General features: G+C 56.0%; 1 protein-coding gene across 2 annotated transcripts in view; it reads left to right on the top strand.

The window, feature by feature from the left end:
- The first annotated feature begins 4,585 nt into the window (after positions 1–4,585).
- STK10 (serine/threonine kinase 10) overlaps positions 4,586–18,549 on the top strand; it is a 538,544-nt gene continuing 524,580 nt past the window's right edge. Inside the window, exon 1 of one of the 2 annotated variants that reach the window (XM_060197153.1) lies at positions 4,586–4,817. In XM_060197153.1, the coding sequence (XP_060053136.1) occupies positions 4,662–4,817 (156 nt within the window). In that variant the 5' untranslated portion in view covers positions 4,586–4,661. The remainder of the gene's footprint in view (positions 4,818–18,549) is intronic. The other variant, XM_060197152.1, reaches the window with a different exon arrangement.

Here is an 18,549-nt window from a genome sequence, read left to right as displayed (position 1 = left end):
TCTTATTTCCTTTCACAGTTACCGCTGGAGCTCAGTGTCAGCACCATGAATCCACTGCTCTTCGTGGCCTTTTTTCTTTTCTTTTTTGCCTCCATGGTTATTGCTGGGGCTCAGTGTCTGCACTACAAATCCACTGCTCCTGGAGACCATTTTCCCCAGTTTTTGTTGCCCTTGTTGTTACCCTTGTTGTTGCCATTATTATTACTGTTGTCATTGCTGCTGTTGTTGTTGGATAGGACAGAGAGAAATCGAGAGAGGAGGGGAAGACAGAGAGTGCACATGGCGTAAAGCGCGAGGACCGGTGTTAGGCTCCCAGCTCGAACTCTCAGCTCGACTCCTGCAGGGGAGTTGTTTCATAAGCGGCAAAGCAGGTCTGCAGGTGTCTCTCTTTCTGTCTCCCTCCTTCTCTATCTCCCCCTCCTCTCTCAAGTTCTGTCTATCTTAGCCAATAAAATGGAAAAAATGGCCTCCAGGAGCAGTGGATTTGTACAACTAGCCTCAGCGATAACCCTTCTTCTTCTAGCGTTTGCCCTTCTTCCGTAGCCAGTCAACAGCGTCAGGTTGAGCCTGATGTAAAGTTTCGAGACCTCCTTTGAATCTGGAGAGGTGGCATTCGTTGACTATGTGGGTCATAGTCTGTCTGGAGCCGCAGGGGCAATTCGGGTCGTCTCTGGCTCCCCAGCGATGGAACATAGCGGTGCACCGGCCATGGCCTGTTCCATAGCGATGGAGGAGGGCCCAGTCATAACGTGCTAGGTCAAAGCCGGGTTGACACTCGCAGGGGTCTGTGATGAGGTGTTTGATCTTTACCTCAGCTGACTGCCAACTCTGTTTCCAAGAGTCTGGAACAGAGAAGTTCAGTGTAGGCGTAGGGGACCAGATTGGGTGACGAGATGTCAAGCGTTGGACAGGGTGGGCGAAGATATCCACGTATATTGGCAGGTCCGGTCGAGCGTAGACGTGGGAAATGAACTTAGATGATGCCGCATCCCGACGAATATCTGGCGGGACGATGTTGCTGAGAACTGGCAGCCATGGAACCGGAGTGGAACGGATGGTTCCAGAAATGATCCTCATGGAGGAATATAATTTGGAATCGACCAGGTGGACATGGGGGCTACGGAACCATACTGGGGCACAGTATTCTGCGATAACCCTGAAGGCAAAAAAAAGAAAGAAGGAAAGAAAGAAAGAAAGAAAGAAAGAAAGAGAGAGAAAGGAAGAGAGAAAGGAAGAGATGGAGAAAGATACCTGCAGACCTGCTTTACAACTTGTGAAGCATCCCCCTATGGTTAGGGTTAGGTTAGTGGAGCCGGGAGCTTGAACTCAAATACTTGTAGAAACAGCCAGAAATTGAGAGGAAGGGGGAGATAGGGAAAGAGACAGAGAGACATCTGCAGCCCTGCTTTACCACTTGTGAAGCTTTCCTTGTACGGATGGGGACTTGGGGCTTGAACTCAGGTGCTTGGGTGCTGTAATGTGAGTGCTTAACCAAGTGCACCACCACCCAGCCCCCAGACCCCCTATTTATTTATTTATTTATTTATTTAAAACCAGAGCACTGCTCAACTCTGGCATATGGTGGTGTGGGGATTGAACCTGGGACTTTGGAGCCTCAGGCATGAGAGTCTCTTTGCAGAACCATTATGCTGTCTCCCCAGACCTCCTTCTTCTTCTGTTTCTTTTTTTTAAAATGTTTCTTTATTTATTCCCTTTTGTTGCCCTTGTTTTATTGTCGCAGTTATTATTATTGTTGTTATTGATGTTGTTCGTTGTTGGATAGGACAGAGAAATGGAGAGAGGAGGGAAAGACAGAAGAGAGAGGGAGAGAAAGACAGACACCTGCAGACCTGCTTCACCACCTGTGAAGCGACTCCCCTGCAGGTTGGCAGCCCGGGGGCTCGAACCGGGATCCTTACGCCGGTCCTTGTGCTTTGAGCCACGTGCGCTTAACCCGCTGCGCCCCCGCCCGACCCCCTATGGTAGGCATTCTGATATGGATGATCATCAACATTTTCATCTCCCAGGAGGCAGGCGACAGAGACGGAGAGCCAGCACAGTGTCAGAACTCGCCCTGGTCCTGTGACATACCCATGTGGGACAGGGGTTCAAACTTGGGTCACTGAATTCAAGGCACATGCCCTGCCTGGTGAGCTCTCTCTCAACCTGGAGTCAGGAGTAGAATTTAAAAAAATAAATTAAGTTATTTTTTTATTTGATAGAGATAGCCAGAAGTTGAGAAGAAGGGGGAGATACAGAGGGAGAGAAATGGACATCTGCATCCCTGCTTCACCACTTGTGAAGCTTTGCCCCTACAAGCAGAGACTGGGGGCTAGAACCCAGGTCCTTGTGCTTTGTAACATGTGCTCTCAACCAGGTGCTCAACCACCTGACCCTTGAATCTTTTTTTTTTTTCATGGCTTCAGAATGACTTTTTCAGACAGAAACTCAGGGCTAGAGGCCCAAATGAGAAGGACTATCATCTGTAGCAGCTAAAGCCTCATTGTTTTGTTTAAAGATTTATTTAAGAACAGCCTTGGGGGGGGGGGGCGAGTGGCTTTTCACAGACCACAGCCACTGTCACAGCAGACTCTGGCCCTTCCAGATGAAGTCGCTCTCTCTCGGTGTTTGGGTGAGGTTCTGGAGAGATGCACCTGCCAGGCAGCAGGCAGGGGCCACACCTGCATTCTGGAGGGGAGGGTCTGTTGCAGGGGGCCGCTCACTGAAACCTGGTGGGTGGTACTTCACAAGCTGCCCCTACCCCAGCCCCATTTGGAACCCACTTGCTGCTTTGAGGGAAAAACACACGACATTCACTGCCCATTTATTTTTGTGGAATTGCAATTTCTGTTCCAGGCCACTCTGTCTTTCTTTCTCTTTTCCTTTCTTTCTTTCTTTCTTTCTTTCTTTTTTTTAAATTTTTTATTTAAGAAAGGATTAGTGAACAAAAACATAAGGTAGGAGGGGTACAACTCCACACAATTCCCACCACCCAATCCCCATAACCCACCCCCTCCCATGGTAGCTTTCCCATTCTCTATCCCTCTGGGAGCATGGACCCAGGGTCCTGGGTTGCAGAAGGTGGAAGGTCTGGCTTCTGGAATTGCTTCCCCGCTGAACATGGGCGTTGACTGGTCGGTCCATACTCCCAGTCTGCCTCTCTCTTTCCCTAGTAGGGTGTGACTCTGGGGAAGCTGAGCTCCAGGACACATTGGTGGGGTCTTCAATCCAGGGAAGCCTAGCCAGCATCCTGGTGGCATCTGGAACCTGGTGATTGAAAAGAGAGTTAACATATGAAGCCAAATTTGCCAATTTGTTGAGCAATCATGGATCCCAAGCTTGGAATTTTCTTTCTTTCTTATCATCATCCATCATTATCATTATCTCACTGCTGGGGTTAATACTTTCCAGTGCAAACACTGACATATGCATACAATTTCATTATGTAACAGGCCTCCAAAGTTCTCTTCCTATCCTCGCTTCCCACTTTTTTTTTCTTTAAAAAAAAAAAAGATTGATTAATGAGAGAGGGCAAACTGAGGTTTCCCCTGGCACGTGGAGATGCTAGGGATTGAACCTGGGACCTCATGCTTGAGAGTCTAACTTTTAATCTATGACCCTGTTCCCCCAGGTTGCTGGGCCAACTTTTTTTTTCTTTTCACCACTTAGCTATAGGTGAGTGGGTGGACGGACAAACAGCCCAGTACTGAAGCTTCCTCCCTTGCCCTAAACACCTCCCACGTGGGCTCGCTGGGCTGGACGCTTGGCCACACAGACACCCCACCGCTGAGCTATCCCAGGGCCCCAGAGCACCGCCTGTTGTAGTGCTCGCTGGGGAAGCAGCCAGGAAGGGGGAGGACGGAGGTCAGACTTTAGTTTGGTCTCCCATGAGCTCATTTTTCTAAACGAAAAAAATTAAGAATAAAATCCGCTTTTATTTAAAGGTGCAAGTACAGCTGAGGGGCACTCTGGGAGCCTGTGACCACTGAGCGCCCCTCCGACCTCCTCTTTGCCCTCTCTCATCTGAGGGTCTGGGCTGGGGGGCACACCAGGAGCTGGCTTTGCAAGGCCTTGCTCGGCCGCCAGGGTGCAGCCTCGCACACCCAGCACCCCGCAATCCAGGGTGCAGCCCCGGGACCCGGGCGCACCCGCAGCCTGTGCACCCCGGGGCGGGGCCCTGGCCGTGTGGATGTGGCCCCCACCCCAAAAGTGGGTGCGAGCGGGGGTCGACTGGTGGCGAGGGACCCCCCCACACTCACTATCCCTACTAAGCACCTCCGCGGCCGCGCGTGCAGAAACGTAAGAGCCCCCCCTCCCTCTCGGCCGGCACACGCGCAGGGCCTGGGACAGAGCCTTCCCGGGAGCCCCGCGCCCCAGGCTCCCCGGCCGGCGGGGGACTACAACGTCCAGCGTGCCCCGCGAGAGGGGCGGGGCGGGACACAGCCAATCAAAGGCCAGGTCTCGCGTGGGGGCGGGACGTGGGCGGGGCCTGGGGGCCCACAGCCAATAGAGGTTCCGGGCGCAGGTGGATGGGGCGTGTCCGGAGCGCTGGGGGCGTGTCCGGGGCGGGCCGGGCGCGGCGGTTCCGAGCGGGGCCGGGGGCCAGGCCAGCACAGGCGGCGGCGGCGGCGCTGCTGCGGGGAGGCGGGCGCCCTCGGGCCATGGCTTTCGCCAACTTCCGCCGCATCCTGCGCCTGTCCACCTTCGAGAAGCGCAAGTCGCGCGAATACGAGCACGTCCGCCGCGACGTGGACCCCAACGATGTGTGGGACATCGTGGGCGAGCTGGGCGACGGCGCCTTCGGCAAGGTCTACAAGGTGCGGGGACAGGGGACAGGGGACAGGGGACAGGGGTCAGGGGTCAGGGCCCCGCACCGCGACCTGTAGCGCTCGGGCTCGGGGGTGGGGGGCGGGGACCCGCAGCTCTGCCGGGCTGACCCCTCGGGGCGCCCCGCACTTCCTGCTGGCCGCTGGGGGACCCGGGCCCTCTGGGGTGCGGGGTGCGGGGCACGGGGTGCGGGGCGCGCTCGCTCGGCCGAGGCCCCGGAGGCGCTGGGGGCGTGGGGGGGCCACCTGCGGGGGAGCCAGGAGCGGCGCTCCCGGCTCCGGGGGGGCTCGGCTTGCGAAGCCTGGGAGGCGGGCCCGCGGATCGGTGCCTCCGGGGCCGGCTGGTGAGTCACCCCCGGCGGCCGCCCGCGGCAACCTTTCCTCCGGGACCCGCGTGGGTGGGGCCGGCTGGGAATGTCCGCCCGCGGCCCTGCGCCCCCAGTCCAGAGCCGCCCAGATGGGGGGAGGGAGGGGCCAACCTGCCGGGACTCCACCCCCCGCCCACCCCCCCAGTTTGGGGCAGTCTCCCAGCTTCAAACTCCAGGAGGCCGCTAACTGACCCCCTCTTTGGGGGTCCATGGAGCTTGTGGGCCACTCTGACCCCAGGACTGGCCGTTGAGGAGCTGGACACTCCCCCCTCCCCCCCCCCAAAAAAAAAAAAAAGGCTGGTCCATTTGCACCAGCCTTTTGGCTGAAACTATAAAGCAGCCTTGTTATTTTTCTCCCAAAACAAGGCGCAAAGGTTTCACCTGGGAGCTGGAGAGTCCCCGCCTGGCCTGGGCACCCCAGGAAGTCGGGGGGGGGGGGGGTCATTGGTCAACAGGCCCCAGCTGGATGCAGGAACACTTGCAGCGAAGGGCTTCCCCAGCCTTACCTGGGGCCTTCCTTGACCACATGGCCTGATCACCTGCCCTGGCCAGCACTTCCTGGTATCCTGGTATCGGGAGGAACCTTCAGGAGCAAAGGTCCTGGGGCGGACAGCCCGCGGGTCTCTGTCACTCAGGCCTGTGGCCTGTGCTGTCCAGCTCCTCTGTCCTGCGGGGAGCTGCTCTCTGCCCCTGGGCGCCCTGGATGGGCCTGTGGTCAGTCCAGCACCTCGTCCACTTTCTCCAGAAACTTCTTGGCGTCCCTGCAGACCCTGGCTGCTGGCTGCTGGGGGGGGGTGCTCCCTCCCATGGCACCCCGCACCCTTGAGAGTTCCCATCCGTCCTTTCTGCCTCAAGTGCAGGGCTTGTGTTTCCTCTGCCCTCGCCCTGTCAGGCTACACGGCCACACACCCGAGACTCCTTCTGGTATTGAGGACCCCCAGGATTTTCTCACGGATGCCCAGAGCTGATGCGGCATTCTCAGCTGGGAGGTGGGCCCCTGGAAGGGACTCGAACCCTTGCTCCGTAGTGCCCGTGGGGAGAGGTGCTTTTCCCAGTGCCAGCTTCTGAGTACCCAGAGGCCAAGCAGGTTCTGCTTCTCTAGAGACTCCTGCCCGGAAGGGTGCTGCTCCTTCCTGCGCCACTGTTCCTGGCCCGGCCCCCTGACCCAGAGCCCCTCGTCCCAGCTTGTTGGGACCAGGCCTTCCCGTCTGACACTGGCTGGAGCCAGGTGGCGGTGAGCTGGGGTGGCTGCAGCCCTGGCCACTGGGAAGACCCGTTCTGGGGGGCACACTTCTCAGATCTCAGAGCTTCACCAGCAGCTGCCTTCTCCTGAGGGTGGAAGAGAGAGGGATGGTCAGATTGATGTGTGCAGAATCCAACTCATTCTGTCTAATCTCTGCCTCTCTCTATACGCGGGCGCGCGCGCGAGCACAGGCACACACAGTTTCTTTTCCGAATGCCTGGCTTTCGCTTCTGCAGGCTTCCGCTGCTCCAAGCAGACCCTGTTTCTTTTTAAATGTAAGACAGAGGGAGACTGAGGGTGTGCAGGGAGGGAGATGGAGAGGGACTGACGCCACAGCTCCTGCACTTGGCACTTGGGGCTCCACATGGTGCTGGGTACTCACTCTGAACCACGCGAGCTCTCTCCTGTTCCCTCCTCCCCCTGTATTTTCTCTCTTTATTGATTAAATTTTATTCTTTTAAGATTTGCTTATCAATGGAGTAGCTGTCTAATCTCGGGCTGTTGCAAGCTGGTTGCCAGTTGAAGGGAAGGCATCTCCAGCACCTCCCTGGAGGCCTGTGCCTTTTTCAAGGTTCTCCTCCTCCTCCTCCAAGGGTCTCTGTTGATAAAGGGGGGGGGTTGCTTGTTGTCACAGTAGCTGGTCCGGAAGGTGTTCACGTGCCAGCCCAGATGAGTGCACGAGGAAGTGGCAGTGGGGTGGGGCTGGGAGAGTGGGGCCTCCCCCCAACCCCGGGCTCTTCTTCTGCTTCTTGGGAGTTACTCTAGTTTTGGTCTCTTGTGGTCTTCAGATTTTGAAAGCGTTTCTGGTTTGGGGCCTAATTAGAAGAATACAGAAGATAGCATGGACACAACTTGTTTATGTCAAGATCTTCTATTGGTTTTATTTATTTTAATTTTTTAAATTTACTTATTCCCTTTTGTTGCCCTTGTTGTTTTATTGTTGTAGTTATTACTGTTGTTGTCGTTGTTGGATAGGATAGAGAGAAATGGAGAGAGGAGGGGAAGACAGAGAGGGGGAGAGAAAGACAGACACCTGCAGACCTGCTTCACCGCCTGTGAAGCGACTCCCCTGCAGGTGGGGAGCCAGGGGCTCGAACCGGGATCCTTACGCTGGTCCTTGCGCTTTGCGCCACGTGCGCTTAACCCCCTGCGCTACCGCCCGATTCCCTCTATTGGTTTTATTTTAATACTAGAGAGAGACTGACCTCAGAGCCCTACTCAGCTCTGGCTGATGGTGGTGCTGAGGATCGAACCTGGGACCTCAGTGCCTCCGGCAAGAGAGTCTTTTACAGAACCATAGCTCTGACTCCCCAGCCCAGCATGTACACAGTTTAATAAAAGGAAAAAAGAATCACCTCAGGATGCCATCTTTGCTGTTGATGTTGTGTCAGTTTCCATTTCAGACCCTGAAATGGGAGCATTTCATGGTGCATTTAAAAAAAAAAGTCATTTCTATGTATTTTGACCACAGCTCTGCACAGCTCTGGCTGATGGTGGTGTTAGGTATTGAACCCAGGACCTCAGAGGTTCCGGCAGGACAGTTTTTCGTAGAACCATTATGCTGTCTTCCTGCCGTTGTGATGAATCTCTTTCTGGGGTGGGCCCAGTACCCCTTGATTTTAATCTTTTGGATGTTTAAATATACACCCATCCACCCTTTTTTAACTGTTAAAAAATTTAAAAATTGGGGCTAGAATATCCCACTTGCTGCTTTGCCATGTGTACAAGCCAAGTTCGAGCTGGGCCCCCACCATGGCGAAGGAATCTTCTGTGCTGGGATCTCTCTTTCCCTCCCTCCCTTCCTCCCTCCCTCTCTCTCTCTCTCTCTTTCTCTTTCTGCCTGCAGTGTTACCACTTGGACTCAGTGCCTGCATTATGAATCCACTGCTCCTGGCAGCCAATTTTTTTTAATAGGACAGTGAGAAATGGAGAGAGGAGGGGGAGGTAGAGAGAGGGAGAGAAAGAGAGACACCTGCAGACCTGCTTCACCTCTTGTGAAGTGACCCCCCCCCTGCAGGTGGGGAGCCGGGGATTGAACCAGGATCCTTGCCCCAGTCCCTGCGCTTCACACTCTGTGCGCTTAGCCCACTGCACTACTGCCCCCTCCCTTCAGCCTAGAGCAATGAAGCCCCAGAAGTAACCAAAAGAGAGAGAGAGAGAGAAAGTTGACTAGATGCTTGGACCAGCATTATTTTTGAAGTGTTAAGGTAACAAGGCTCAGCCCTAAACACACCAAACTGCGAATCCCTGAGACGTCTCAGGGCCCCGCAGGTCGTGCCCGGGGTAAGGCAGCAGACTGAGTTCTGTTCCCTGCATCCCATGCGCCAGAGTGATGCTCTGGTTTCTCTCTCTTCTCCTCTCTCATGTGCAACTCTCTCTCATATGAAATGAATCTGAAAAGAAAACAGTAAAAGTTAAAAAAAAAACAAAAAAAAACCACAGTGGTGGGGTTGAGGAACCACACAGACTCGATGTGGACCCTGCGGGCTGGGGGCGGGTGGGAGGGGCTGTTCTGGTGGGGGGGGTACCATCCCCTCCCTCACATGTGGCTGGAGTGGAAGTCAGCGAGGCAGTTCTGTCAGATGTGTGTCTGTGTGACCTGGTGCTCTGGGCAGGGGAAGCCTGAGCTGAGCATCTGATACCGCTGCCCCCCCTCCCAGACCTCAGTGTGCTTAGCAGTCCCCCCTCCTGTTTTTTGCTTCTTTTTCATATAAATATTTATTTATTAGAGAGAAATTGAGAAGGGAAAGGGAGAGAGGGAGGGAGAGAGAGACACCTGCAGCCCTGCTTCACCACTCATGAAGCTTTCCCCCTGCAGGTGGGGACCAGGGGCTTGAACCTGGACCCTGGCACACTGCCCGGCCCCCTCCTATTTTGCTTTGTTTCATTTCATTTTATTTTATTTTTCCTTTTTTAATTTAATTTTTAATATAATTTTTATCTATTTATTGTATGGAGCCAGCCAGAAATTGAGAGAGGAGTAGGAGATAGGAGAGACACCTGCAGCCCTGCTTTGCTGCTTGTAAAGCTTTCTCCCTGCAGGTAGGGACTGGGGGCTCGAACCAGAGTCCTTATGAACTGGAACATAAGCACTCGACCAAGTGTGCTACCACCATCACCCCCCCAATTTAATATTTTATTTGTTTTAATGATAGAGATACAGAGAGAAAGGTCCAGAAGAAGACCAGAGCCTTGCTCAGGGCTGGCTGGTGGTGATGCTGGGGACTGAACTTGTGACTTCAGAGCCCAAGGCAGAAAAAAAAGTCTTTTGCAGAATCATGATGCTGTCTCCTCAGCCCTATTTTCTTTCTTCCTTCCTTTTTTTTTTTTTTTTTTTTTAACATTTTACTTGTTAGTGAAAAAAAAAAGAGAAAGAACCAGACCATCACTCTGGTACATGTACTGCCAGGGATGGAACTCAGGACCTCATGCTTGAAAGTCCAGTGCTTTATCCGCTGTGCCACCTCCCGGACCACTCATTTTCTGTGTGCTGTTAACACTGGGCCCTGCGAAGTCGCAGATCCTGAGAAAGCAGAGCTGCCCTTTGGCTTTCCCTGTTCCGTGGCCGCACTGTGAGGCGCAGCTTGGCCCCGAACCCTCCCAGAAGCTGGAACCCAGCCGTTGGCCCAGGGGTGTTTGTGGGTGGAGGCCTCCCCAGCAGAGTGTGCACTCTGACCCCCACCCCAGGCCCTTAGAGGCATTAAAAAAAAGAAAGAAAGAAAGAAAGAAAGAAAGAAAGAAAGAAAGAAACAGAAGTAGGGAGATGGAGAGAAACAGAGACACCTGCAGCCCTACTTCACCACTCCTGAAGCTTCCCCCCTGCCAGTGGGGACTGTGGGGCTCAAACCCCGGGGCCTCTCTCTTGGTACCATGAGCACTCTACCAGGCGAGCTGAGACTCCTAGTGGTTGCTCAGGGGGTGCTGAGCAGAAGGGGGTCCCTGCGCAGTCAGCCGTTGGCTCGTTGGCTCGGTGGAATGCTCTTTATGGGGCTAGCGCGGCCCTGCGTGCTCATGGCCACATGGGCTGGTGGCTGCTGTCAGGCCCTCCCTTTCTCCTCTGCTGCCTGACCTGGTTTTTTTCCCCTCCCTCTCGCTATTTAGTTTTTTTGTGTTTTTTTTTAAGCCCTGTTTCCGCTTCCTCTGCAACCCCCCCCCACTCTCCCATCCTGCTCTGTCTGGAAAGTCCCCTCCCCTCCCCTCCCCTCCCGTCCCCTCTCCACCCATCCCCAGCCTCTGCAACCTTGCTTCCGCTGCTCAATATTTTTAAACAAGTCCTCGCTGTAGTGACTGGCGGTCTGGCCTGGAACCAGGGAGGCCTCCTGGGGCTTCCTGGACTTTGCCTGGGGACCCCCTCGTGTGCTGGGGTGACACCCAGACTTTTCCTGTCTCCAAAGTGGAGTGAAGGGAGGAGGAGCCCTCAGGGTCACACCACCCACCCCAACCCTCGCCCTCCATCAGGGACTCTGGCTGCCCGCAATCGGGGGGGGGGGGGGTCCCCCCAAACCAGGGGAAATCCTCAGGGCTGCCCCTACTGCCCCGCCAGGGGCTCAGAACAGCCCAGGATGCTCTCCACAGGCTACTGAGTGGAAGAGGAGTTGAGAGAGGAAGCTGGGGGTTCTAGCCGTGTATGTTGCCAGCACCTTTGGAGTCTCCCTCAGCCCTGGCTCGAACCCTCACCCGGAAGTGGCAGGGAGGGGGGGAAGAGATTGTCGTGGTCAGGGCTCTGCTTGCTGGACCGGCCCAGTCTGTGACTGGGGGGGCAGGAAGGTGCATCCCCGGGCTGTGCCTCCACCATGCATGCCCCCAGCTCTCAGCCTCGGTTTCCCCAGAGTGCTATGAAGTGGGGTGGGGGACACATGAGGGTCTGCTGATAAAAGGGAACAGGACCCCAGCTGGGCAGGTGTCTCAGAGAGAGAGAGAGATGCCACGGCACCATCTCTGTTGCCGCCAGCGGTGCTGGGACTCGAACCTCTGTCCTTGCTCATGGTAAAGCCTGCACTCTACTGAGTGGGTCATCCCTCTGGCCCCCCGGGGGTGGATTGTTCCAGAACCCGCTTGTTCTGCACTTACGGCCCCTCTCTATGGGGCCACAGCACATGGGCCAGTGGCTGTAGTCCCCCGCTGGGAGACCCGGCTTCAGCTGGTGACCACCACCTTGACCCTGCTGTCCAGGCCCTTGAGTGTCCAGCCCAGGAGTGGGGAGGTGACAGTTTGGGCTCATCTTGTGTCTGCCCTGCCCCAAGCCCCCAGCGCCTGGCCAGCTCAGCTTCCCGTGACACTTGAAGCGTGGAAGGGGGGCGGCTTGTCCACCTGTGGGGTGCTGAGTGGCCACTGCGGGGAGGTGAGGGGACAGAGCTGAGGTTGGGCCCAGTCAGAGCTCAGGGGTGGGAAGTGACCCGTGGAAATCCCAGGAGAGTTTTGGAAGGAGACAGGTTACGTGGGTGAGTTGAGGATGAGGGAGGGGGGAATAGAAGGTTCTAGAGAACTGAGGCCTTGGTCAGTGGGAGGGAAGAGGGGGTCTGGGCTGGGGGAGGGAAACTCCTCTTGGCCAGGTTCAGAGCTGGGTCTGCAGTGTTGCAGGCTGACACGGAGCAACCTCCTTGGTCCAGGGTGCTGGGAAAACTCAAACAAGCATTAGTCAGGACCTGGAGTAGTTAGCTGAGCAGCTGCTGTGTGCCCTGCACAAGGTCCAGTGAGCAGGATGGGGGCGGGGGGAGTCGGCTTCTGATCTGCTCGGGCTCCTGAAAGACAGGGGCCCAGAGAGGAACCATTACCTGGTCAGGGCCACAAAGCGATCCTGTAGCAAGGTGAGGCAGGGGGCCATCGAACCCAGGCCTCTGTGAGCCCCTGTCCCCCATGCTTATAGCCCCTGTGTCATTTGGAGAAGGGGAAGACGGAGGAGAGGGTCTGGAGGTCAGGCGGGTGGGGTCCATCTGCCCGGCCCTGAGGTGTGGACCTCCCCCTTGCCCCTCAGTGTGCCCTCCAGCACTCTGAGCCCCGGATGGATGATGGTGGCCGCCCAGAGGAAGTGACCACAGCCACAGGCAGAGGAAGTGGCAGGGTGGGGGCAGGGCGCCCTGCAGGGATGGAGAAGCTGGGTGCTCCCCACCCCCTCCTGCCCCCTGACCCTCTCTCTCTTCCCCTTTCTGCTTTCCCTTCACTGTGGTGGTTGGTTGGCCTTCTCCATGGCAGAGTGTGTGTGTGTGTGTGTGTGTGTGTGTGTGTGTGTGTTTTCTTTTCTTTTTTTTTTCCTTTTTGCCTCCAGGGTTATCGTTGGGGCTTGGTTCCTGCACCATGAATCCACTGCTCCTGGAGACCATTTTCCCCCCTTTGGTTGCCCTTGTTGTTGTAGCCTTGTGCTTGTTATTTTTGTTGATGCCGTTCATTGTTGGATAGGACAGAGAGAAATGGAGAGAGGAGGGGAAGACGGGGAGAGAAAGACAGACACCTGCAGACCTGCTTCACCGCCTGTGAAGCGACTCCCCTGCAGGTGGGGAGGCAGAGGCTCGAACCAGGATCCTTAGACCGGTCCTTGTGCTTTGCGCCACATGCGCTTAACCCGCTGCGCTACCGCCTGACCCCACGTGTGTTTCCTTTTTTTTTTTTAAGATTGATTTTGTTTCACGAGAGAGAGAGAGGCGAAAGAGGGAGCCTGACATCTCAAAGGCTTGCCTGCCCTGTGCTTCACCAGCAGAGCTATTTCCTGGCTGCTAAGTTGTTGGGGTTTTTTTTTCCCCTCACCGGGGTTATCTCTGGGCCTGCACAATGAATCCACTGTTCCCCGCGGCCGTTTCTTTGATATTATTGGATAGGACAGAGAGCAATTGAGAGAGGAAGGGGAGAGAGAAAGACACCTGCAGACCTGCGTCATCTCTCTTGAAGCGTCCCCCCACCTCCCCGCAGATGGGGAGCAGCTGCTCGAACCCGGGTCCTTGCTCATTCCGACATGTATGCTCCGCCAAGCGTGTGTCCAGCCCCCTGGACTGATAAAGTGTTTGTCTTTCCCGTTCAGCCCAAGCCAGAATCCAGGCCCCGAGATGGGGAGGGATGGAGTGTGGCCTTCCCTCCCCCCGCCCCAGGGTGTTTCACACAGTGGTCCTGCCTCTGGGCCTTTGCACCTGCCGTGGCTGCCTCCTGGGGCCCCCTCTTGTGCCTCCCCTGCCTTGTCCTTGCTCCCCAGAAGGCATAAGGTCCTCAAGTTCTAGCTCCATGCTTGCCAGCCCTCTCTGAGCTCAGCTCCTGGGGCGGGGAGGGAAGGCCCAACAGCAAGGAATGCGATGTATGCCTCACCCTGCAGGCCAGTGGAGAGGAGGCTCCCCTCGAGCCCCACCCCCAGCCCTCAGAGGTTCTCTGGCAGGTCCTGAGGCCACAGGGGTGCCCCTGGGGGAGGACCGCTTCCCTCCATCCTCCTTCCAGGAAGCTCCTCCAGCATCTGGGCCTCTGAGGCCCTGGCCACTTAACTGCCAGGAGGTGGCAGGGCACAAGCCTCCCGCTGGCCCAGTATCTCTGCCCTGCTGCTGCTGGCTTCTGCTACGTGGCGGGGGCCGGGGGCCATGGTCTGAGTCTCTTCCAGAGACCTTCAGCCCCATCGGCTCTGCCACCTGCACAGAGGGGGTCACCCAGCTGGGCAGTGGGAGCCAGATTCAAATCCAGGTGGGCTCCCTGCAGGAGGCAGTGGCATTATGTATGCTTGAGAATCCAGCGCCTTATCCACTGAACCACATCCCCGACCACACGTGGATGCTAAAATCACTCATAATCAGAGGTCACGAGCGGCTTTGACTCCGTCTGGAAGATTCAGGGCCTCCCACTGGGCTGGAATCTCCCAGGCCCCGTCATCTGTAATGTCTGTTTTTTATTTTTTTCTCAGAGTGAGAAGAGACCATCGCACCACCCCACTATCACCATCCCAGGAATTCTGGTTCATTCTGTCCATGGGGGTTCCATGTGGTTCTGGGGCTCAAACCCAGGGCCCCACACATCGCAAAATGTGCGCTTTACTGGAGGAGTCCTTTTTAAAAAAATTTATATTTATTTATTTTCCCTTTTGTTGCCTGTGTTGTTTTATTGTTGTAGTTATTATTGCTGTCATCATTGTTGGATAGGACAGAGAGAAATGGAGAGAGGAGGGGAAGACAGGGGAAGAGAAAGACAGACACCTGCAGACCTGCTTCACCGCCTGTGAGGCGACCTCCCCTGCAGGTGGGGAGCCGGGGGCTCGAACTGGGATCCTTATGACCTTGCGTTTTGCGCCACCTGCGCTTAACCCGCTGCACTGCCGCTTGACTCCCCCCACCTTTTTTTTTTTTTTTTTTGAGGAGCCTCACCTGTGTGATTTGTTGCTGCTGAACTGGCTTTTTCATCAGGAGCTTCTCCTGGTGCTGTGGTACCCACTTGTGGTGTACGAGGACTTGAGCTAAAGACACATGCCCTTTCTGGTGAGAGAGAGAGCTCTCTCTGAACTCAGCCCTTTTTTTTTTTTTTAATTCATTCTTTAAATTTATTTCACATGAGACAGTTTGGCAAGGGAGGCAGAGAAAGAAGCCAGAGCACCACTCCCAGGATACGTGATGCCTCAGGCATGCAAGGCCTGTGCTCTGCCCACTGAGCTGTCCCCCCACCTCCCGCCTTCGCGATCATTCTTCCAGGGTAATGAGAAGGACTGATGACCAGGCATGGGCTGGTCACAGCTTGAGGTTTGGGGCTCCCTGCTAAGGCGGGGGCGGGGAGCCTGCTTGCTCCTCTGCCTCTAGGCCGGGAACCCTCTCACCCCATGACTCAGGACCCAGCCTTCTCCAGGCCTGGCAGGGAAGGGAGCTGAGCCGCTGGCAGGACTGGCCCCCCTCCAGGCGCCCATCAGGCCCCCGTGTCCCTCCCTCCTGCAGCTGAAGGCTCCCACAGCCTCGGCCAAGGCCCCTTCCCAGGCCAGGGACCCAGCCAGGCGTCTCCTCCCCGGAGTCCTTGGAAGTCCATCCCTCCTCTGTTTTGTGCCTTCTAATCTCTGCCATCCTCAAGTGTCACTTGTTCTGGGACTTGGAGCTGAAACTCGGCCCTGAGAGAGAACTGAGCTTGGAAACTGCTTCTCCCCCACTTTTTTTAATAATTAAAAAAACTGTCTTTGTTTACTGGATAGAGACAGCCAGAAATCAAGAGAGAAGGGGGTGATAGAGAGGGAGAGAGACAGAGGGACACCTGCAGCCCTGCTTCACCACTCGCAAATGTTTTCCCCTGGCAGGTAGGGACCGGGGACTTGAACCCAGGTCCTTGAGCTTTTGTAACATGTGCTCTCAACCAGGTGCGCCGCCACCTGGCCTCCTGGAAACTGCTTCTCCACCAGCCTGGGCACCTTAATCTTGTGCATCCTGGGCGGGCTGGAGTTGTAGGGCCGGGGCAGGGGTGCATGGCAGGCGACACAGGGAGCCTCATGTGCTGCCCTGAGCACAGGGTTCTGGTCACCTTCCTTGTGGGGAAGCTTCACTGCTCTCTGCAGGGGGGACACAGCCCCAGGCCTTTTGTCTTGCCTTCCATATGGCCGGCCATCACCCACCCATCCTCTCACCCACCATCATTCCATCCGCCCACCCATCCATCCATGTATCTACTCCCCTGTCCATCCATCCATCCATCCATCCATCCATCCATCCATCCATCCATCCATCAGTGCATCTATCTATCCACCCATCCCTGATGGACAGACCGTCCACCCACCCACCCATCCATCAATGCATCCATCCATGCATCCATCCATCCACCCATCCCTCATGGACAGACCGTCCACCCACCCATCTATCCATCCATCCATCCATCCACTTATCTATCAGTGCATCCATCCATCCATCCACCCATCCCTCATGGACAGACCGTCCACCCACCCATCCATCCATCAATGCATCCATCCAACCACCCATCCCTCATGGAAAGACCGTCCACCCACCCATCCATCCATCAATGCATCCATCCAACCACCCATCCCTCATGGAAAGACCGTCCACCCACCCATCCATCCACCCATCCATCCACCCATCCATCCATCCACCCATCCATCCATCCATCTACTTATCCATCAATCCATCCATCCATCTACTTATCTATCAGTCCATCCATCCATCCATCCATCCACCCATCCCTCATGTACGGACCGTCCACTCACCCACCCATCCATCCATCCATCCATCCACCCACCCCCTTATGGACGGACTGTCCACCCACCCACCTGTCCACCCATCCGTCCATCTGTCCATCCGTCCATCTGCTCACCCACCCACCCATTGCTCCATCTTGCTGTCTGCCTGTCCATCTAGACATCTTCCCACATTCCCATTCTTCCATAGCCTCTCCTGTCCCCCCACCCCCCACCCAGCCATCTGTCATTGCTCCCTAAGGGAGCTGGCATCCCCGTGCAACCCCCGCCTGGGGTGAGCGGCCCCTGGGGACCTGGGGACAGTCCCTCTATCTGTGTGCTCTCCCCAGTGCCACTTTTTTCAAGATGTGTGTATTATGAGAGGGAGACACAGAACAGGGAGACAGAGTCCGGAGGCCCACTCAGGTCTAGCATCGGGGTGCTGGGGATTGAACCTGTAGCTTCTGACGCCTCTGGTCCTTTCTGATCCTCTTTCTGGTCCCTTATCCCTTCTGGTCCCCAAGTTCCCCTGAGCAAGGAGGTCAGGAGGGCCTGGGGCTGTCCCCGCCTGCCTGTCCCTGTGCCCTGAGCTCTCAGGAAGTCCCCAGCCCCCGGCTGCATTTTGGGGGGGCCTCCCTCGGCAGGGCGGGGCTCCTGGCTGGGAGGGTCCCTGGGCACAGGGGGAGGATTGTTCCCACGGAGCACAGAGGCCAGAAAGCACAGTGGCTACTGTGTTTGCTCTCTGGGTGTGGGCGCCTCATGCGTGCGTCACAGCTGGCCGCCTGGGGGTGTTGGGCGGCCCCCCTTCCCTGGACCCCTCCTGGCTCTGCTGCTGGTGGCAGAAGCCCACGTCATCGGCGGCCACAGGCAGCCACTGTCCTGTGCCCGTCACCTGGCTGTGTGGGCTGCCTGCTCGCCTCTCATGCTGTCCCCTGGTCACAGGGAGTCATGCCTCCCCCTGCCCCCCGGCACGGGGCCCCGACAGGCAGAGCAGAGCACAGCCCTGCATCTAACCTGCTGTGTGACCTCGGGTGGGTGTCTGCACCTCTCTGAACATCCCTCCCTCTCCTGGGCCACAGGGGTTGGGGGAGAGGCCCTGCTGTAAAAGCCTAGGCTCCCGCAGCATTCTCAGTAGGGAGGTGGTCTCCATACTCTGCTGCATCTGGGCTTCTTTCATTGGAAGGGTTCCCCCCCTACGCCTGGGGCCCAGCAGCTCTGGGCTTCCTGCCAGTTAGAGCCACAGACACCCGGGAACATTGGGGAAGGGGTGCTGGGTGTTGGGGGCCTCTTAGGTGAGAGGTCTGAACTTTGTTCCCAGCCTCTCACTTGTCTTTTTATTATTATTTTAATGTATTTATTCATAAAATGCAAACAATGACAAAACCATAGGATAGGAGGGGTACAATTCCCACCACCAGAACTCTGTATCCCCTCCCCTCCCCTGATAGCTTTCCTATTCTTTATCCCTCTGGGAGCATGGACCCAAGGTCATTGTGGGATGCAGAAGGTGGAAGGTCTGGCTTCTGTAATTGCTTCCCCGTTGAACGTGGGCGTTGACAGGTCGATCCATAATCCCAGCCTGTCTCTCTCTTTCCCTAGTAGGGTGGGGCTCTGGGGAGGTGGGGTTCCAGGACACATTGGTGGGGTTGCCTGCCCAGGGAAGTCCAGTTGGCTTCATGGTAGCATCTGGAACCTGGTGGCCCAGGTAAGACCGAGCCCTGATTCCCCACTTGCCTTTTTTTTTTTTTTTTTTTTAAGATTTTATGTATTTCTGAGAAGATAGGAGGAGAGAGAAAGAACCAGACATCACTCTGGCACATGTGCTGCCGGGGATCGAACTCGGGACCTCATGCTTGAGAGTCCAAAGCTTTACCACTGCGCCACCTCCCGGACCACCCCACTTGCCTTTTTAAAAAATATTTATTTACTGGATAGAGACAGAAATTGAGAGAGAGGGAGAGAGAGAGACACCTGCAGAAGTTTTCGCCTTGC

The sequence above is a fragment of the Erinaceus europaeus genome, chromosome 9, assembly GCF_950295315.1.
Source record: "Erinaceus europaeus chromosome 9, mEriEur2.1, whole genome shotgun sequence".
NCBI lineage: Eukaryota > Metazoa > Chordata > Mammalia > Eulipotyphla > Erinaceidae > Erinaceus > Erinaceus europaeus.
Note: the sequence above shows the minus strand (reverse complement) of the source record. Positions and strands in the feature narration are given on the sequence as shown.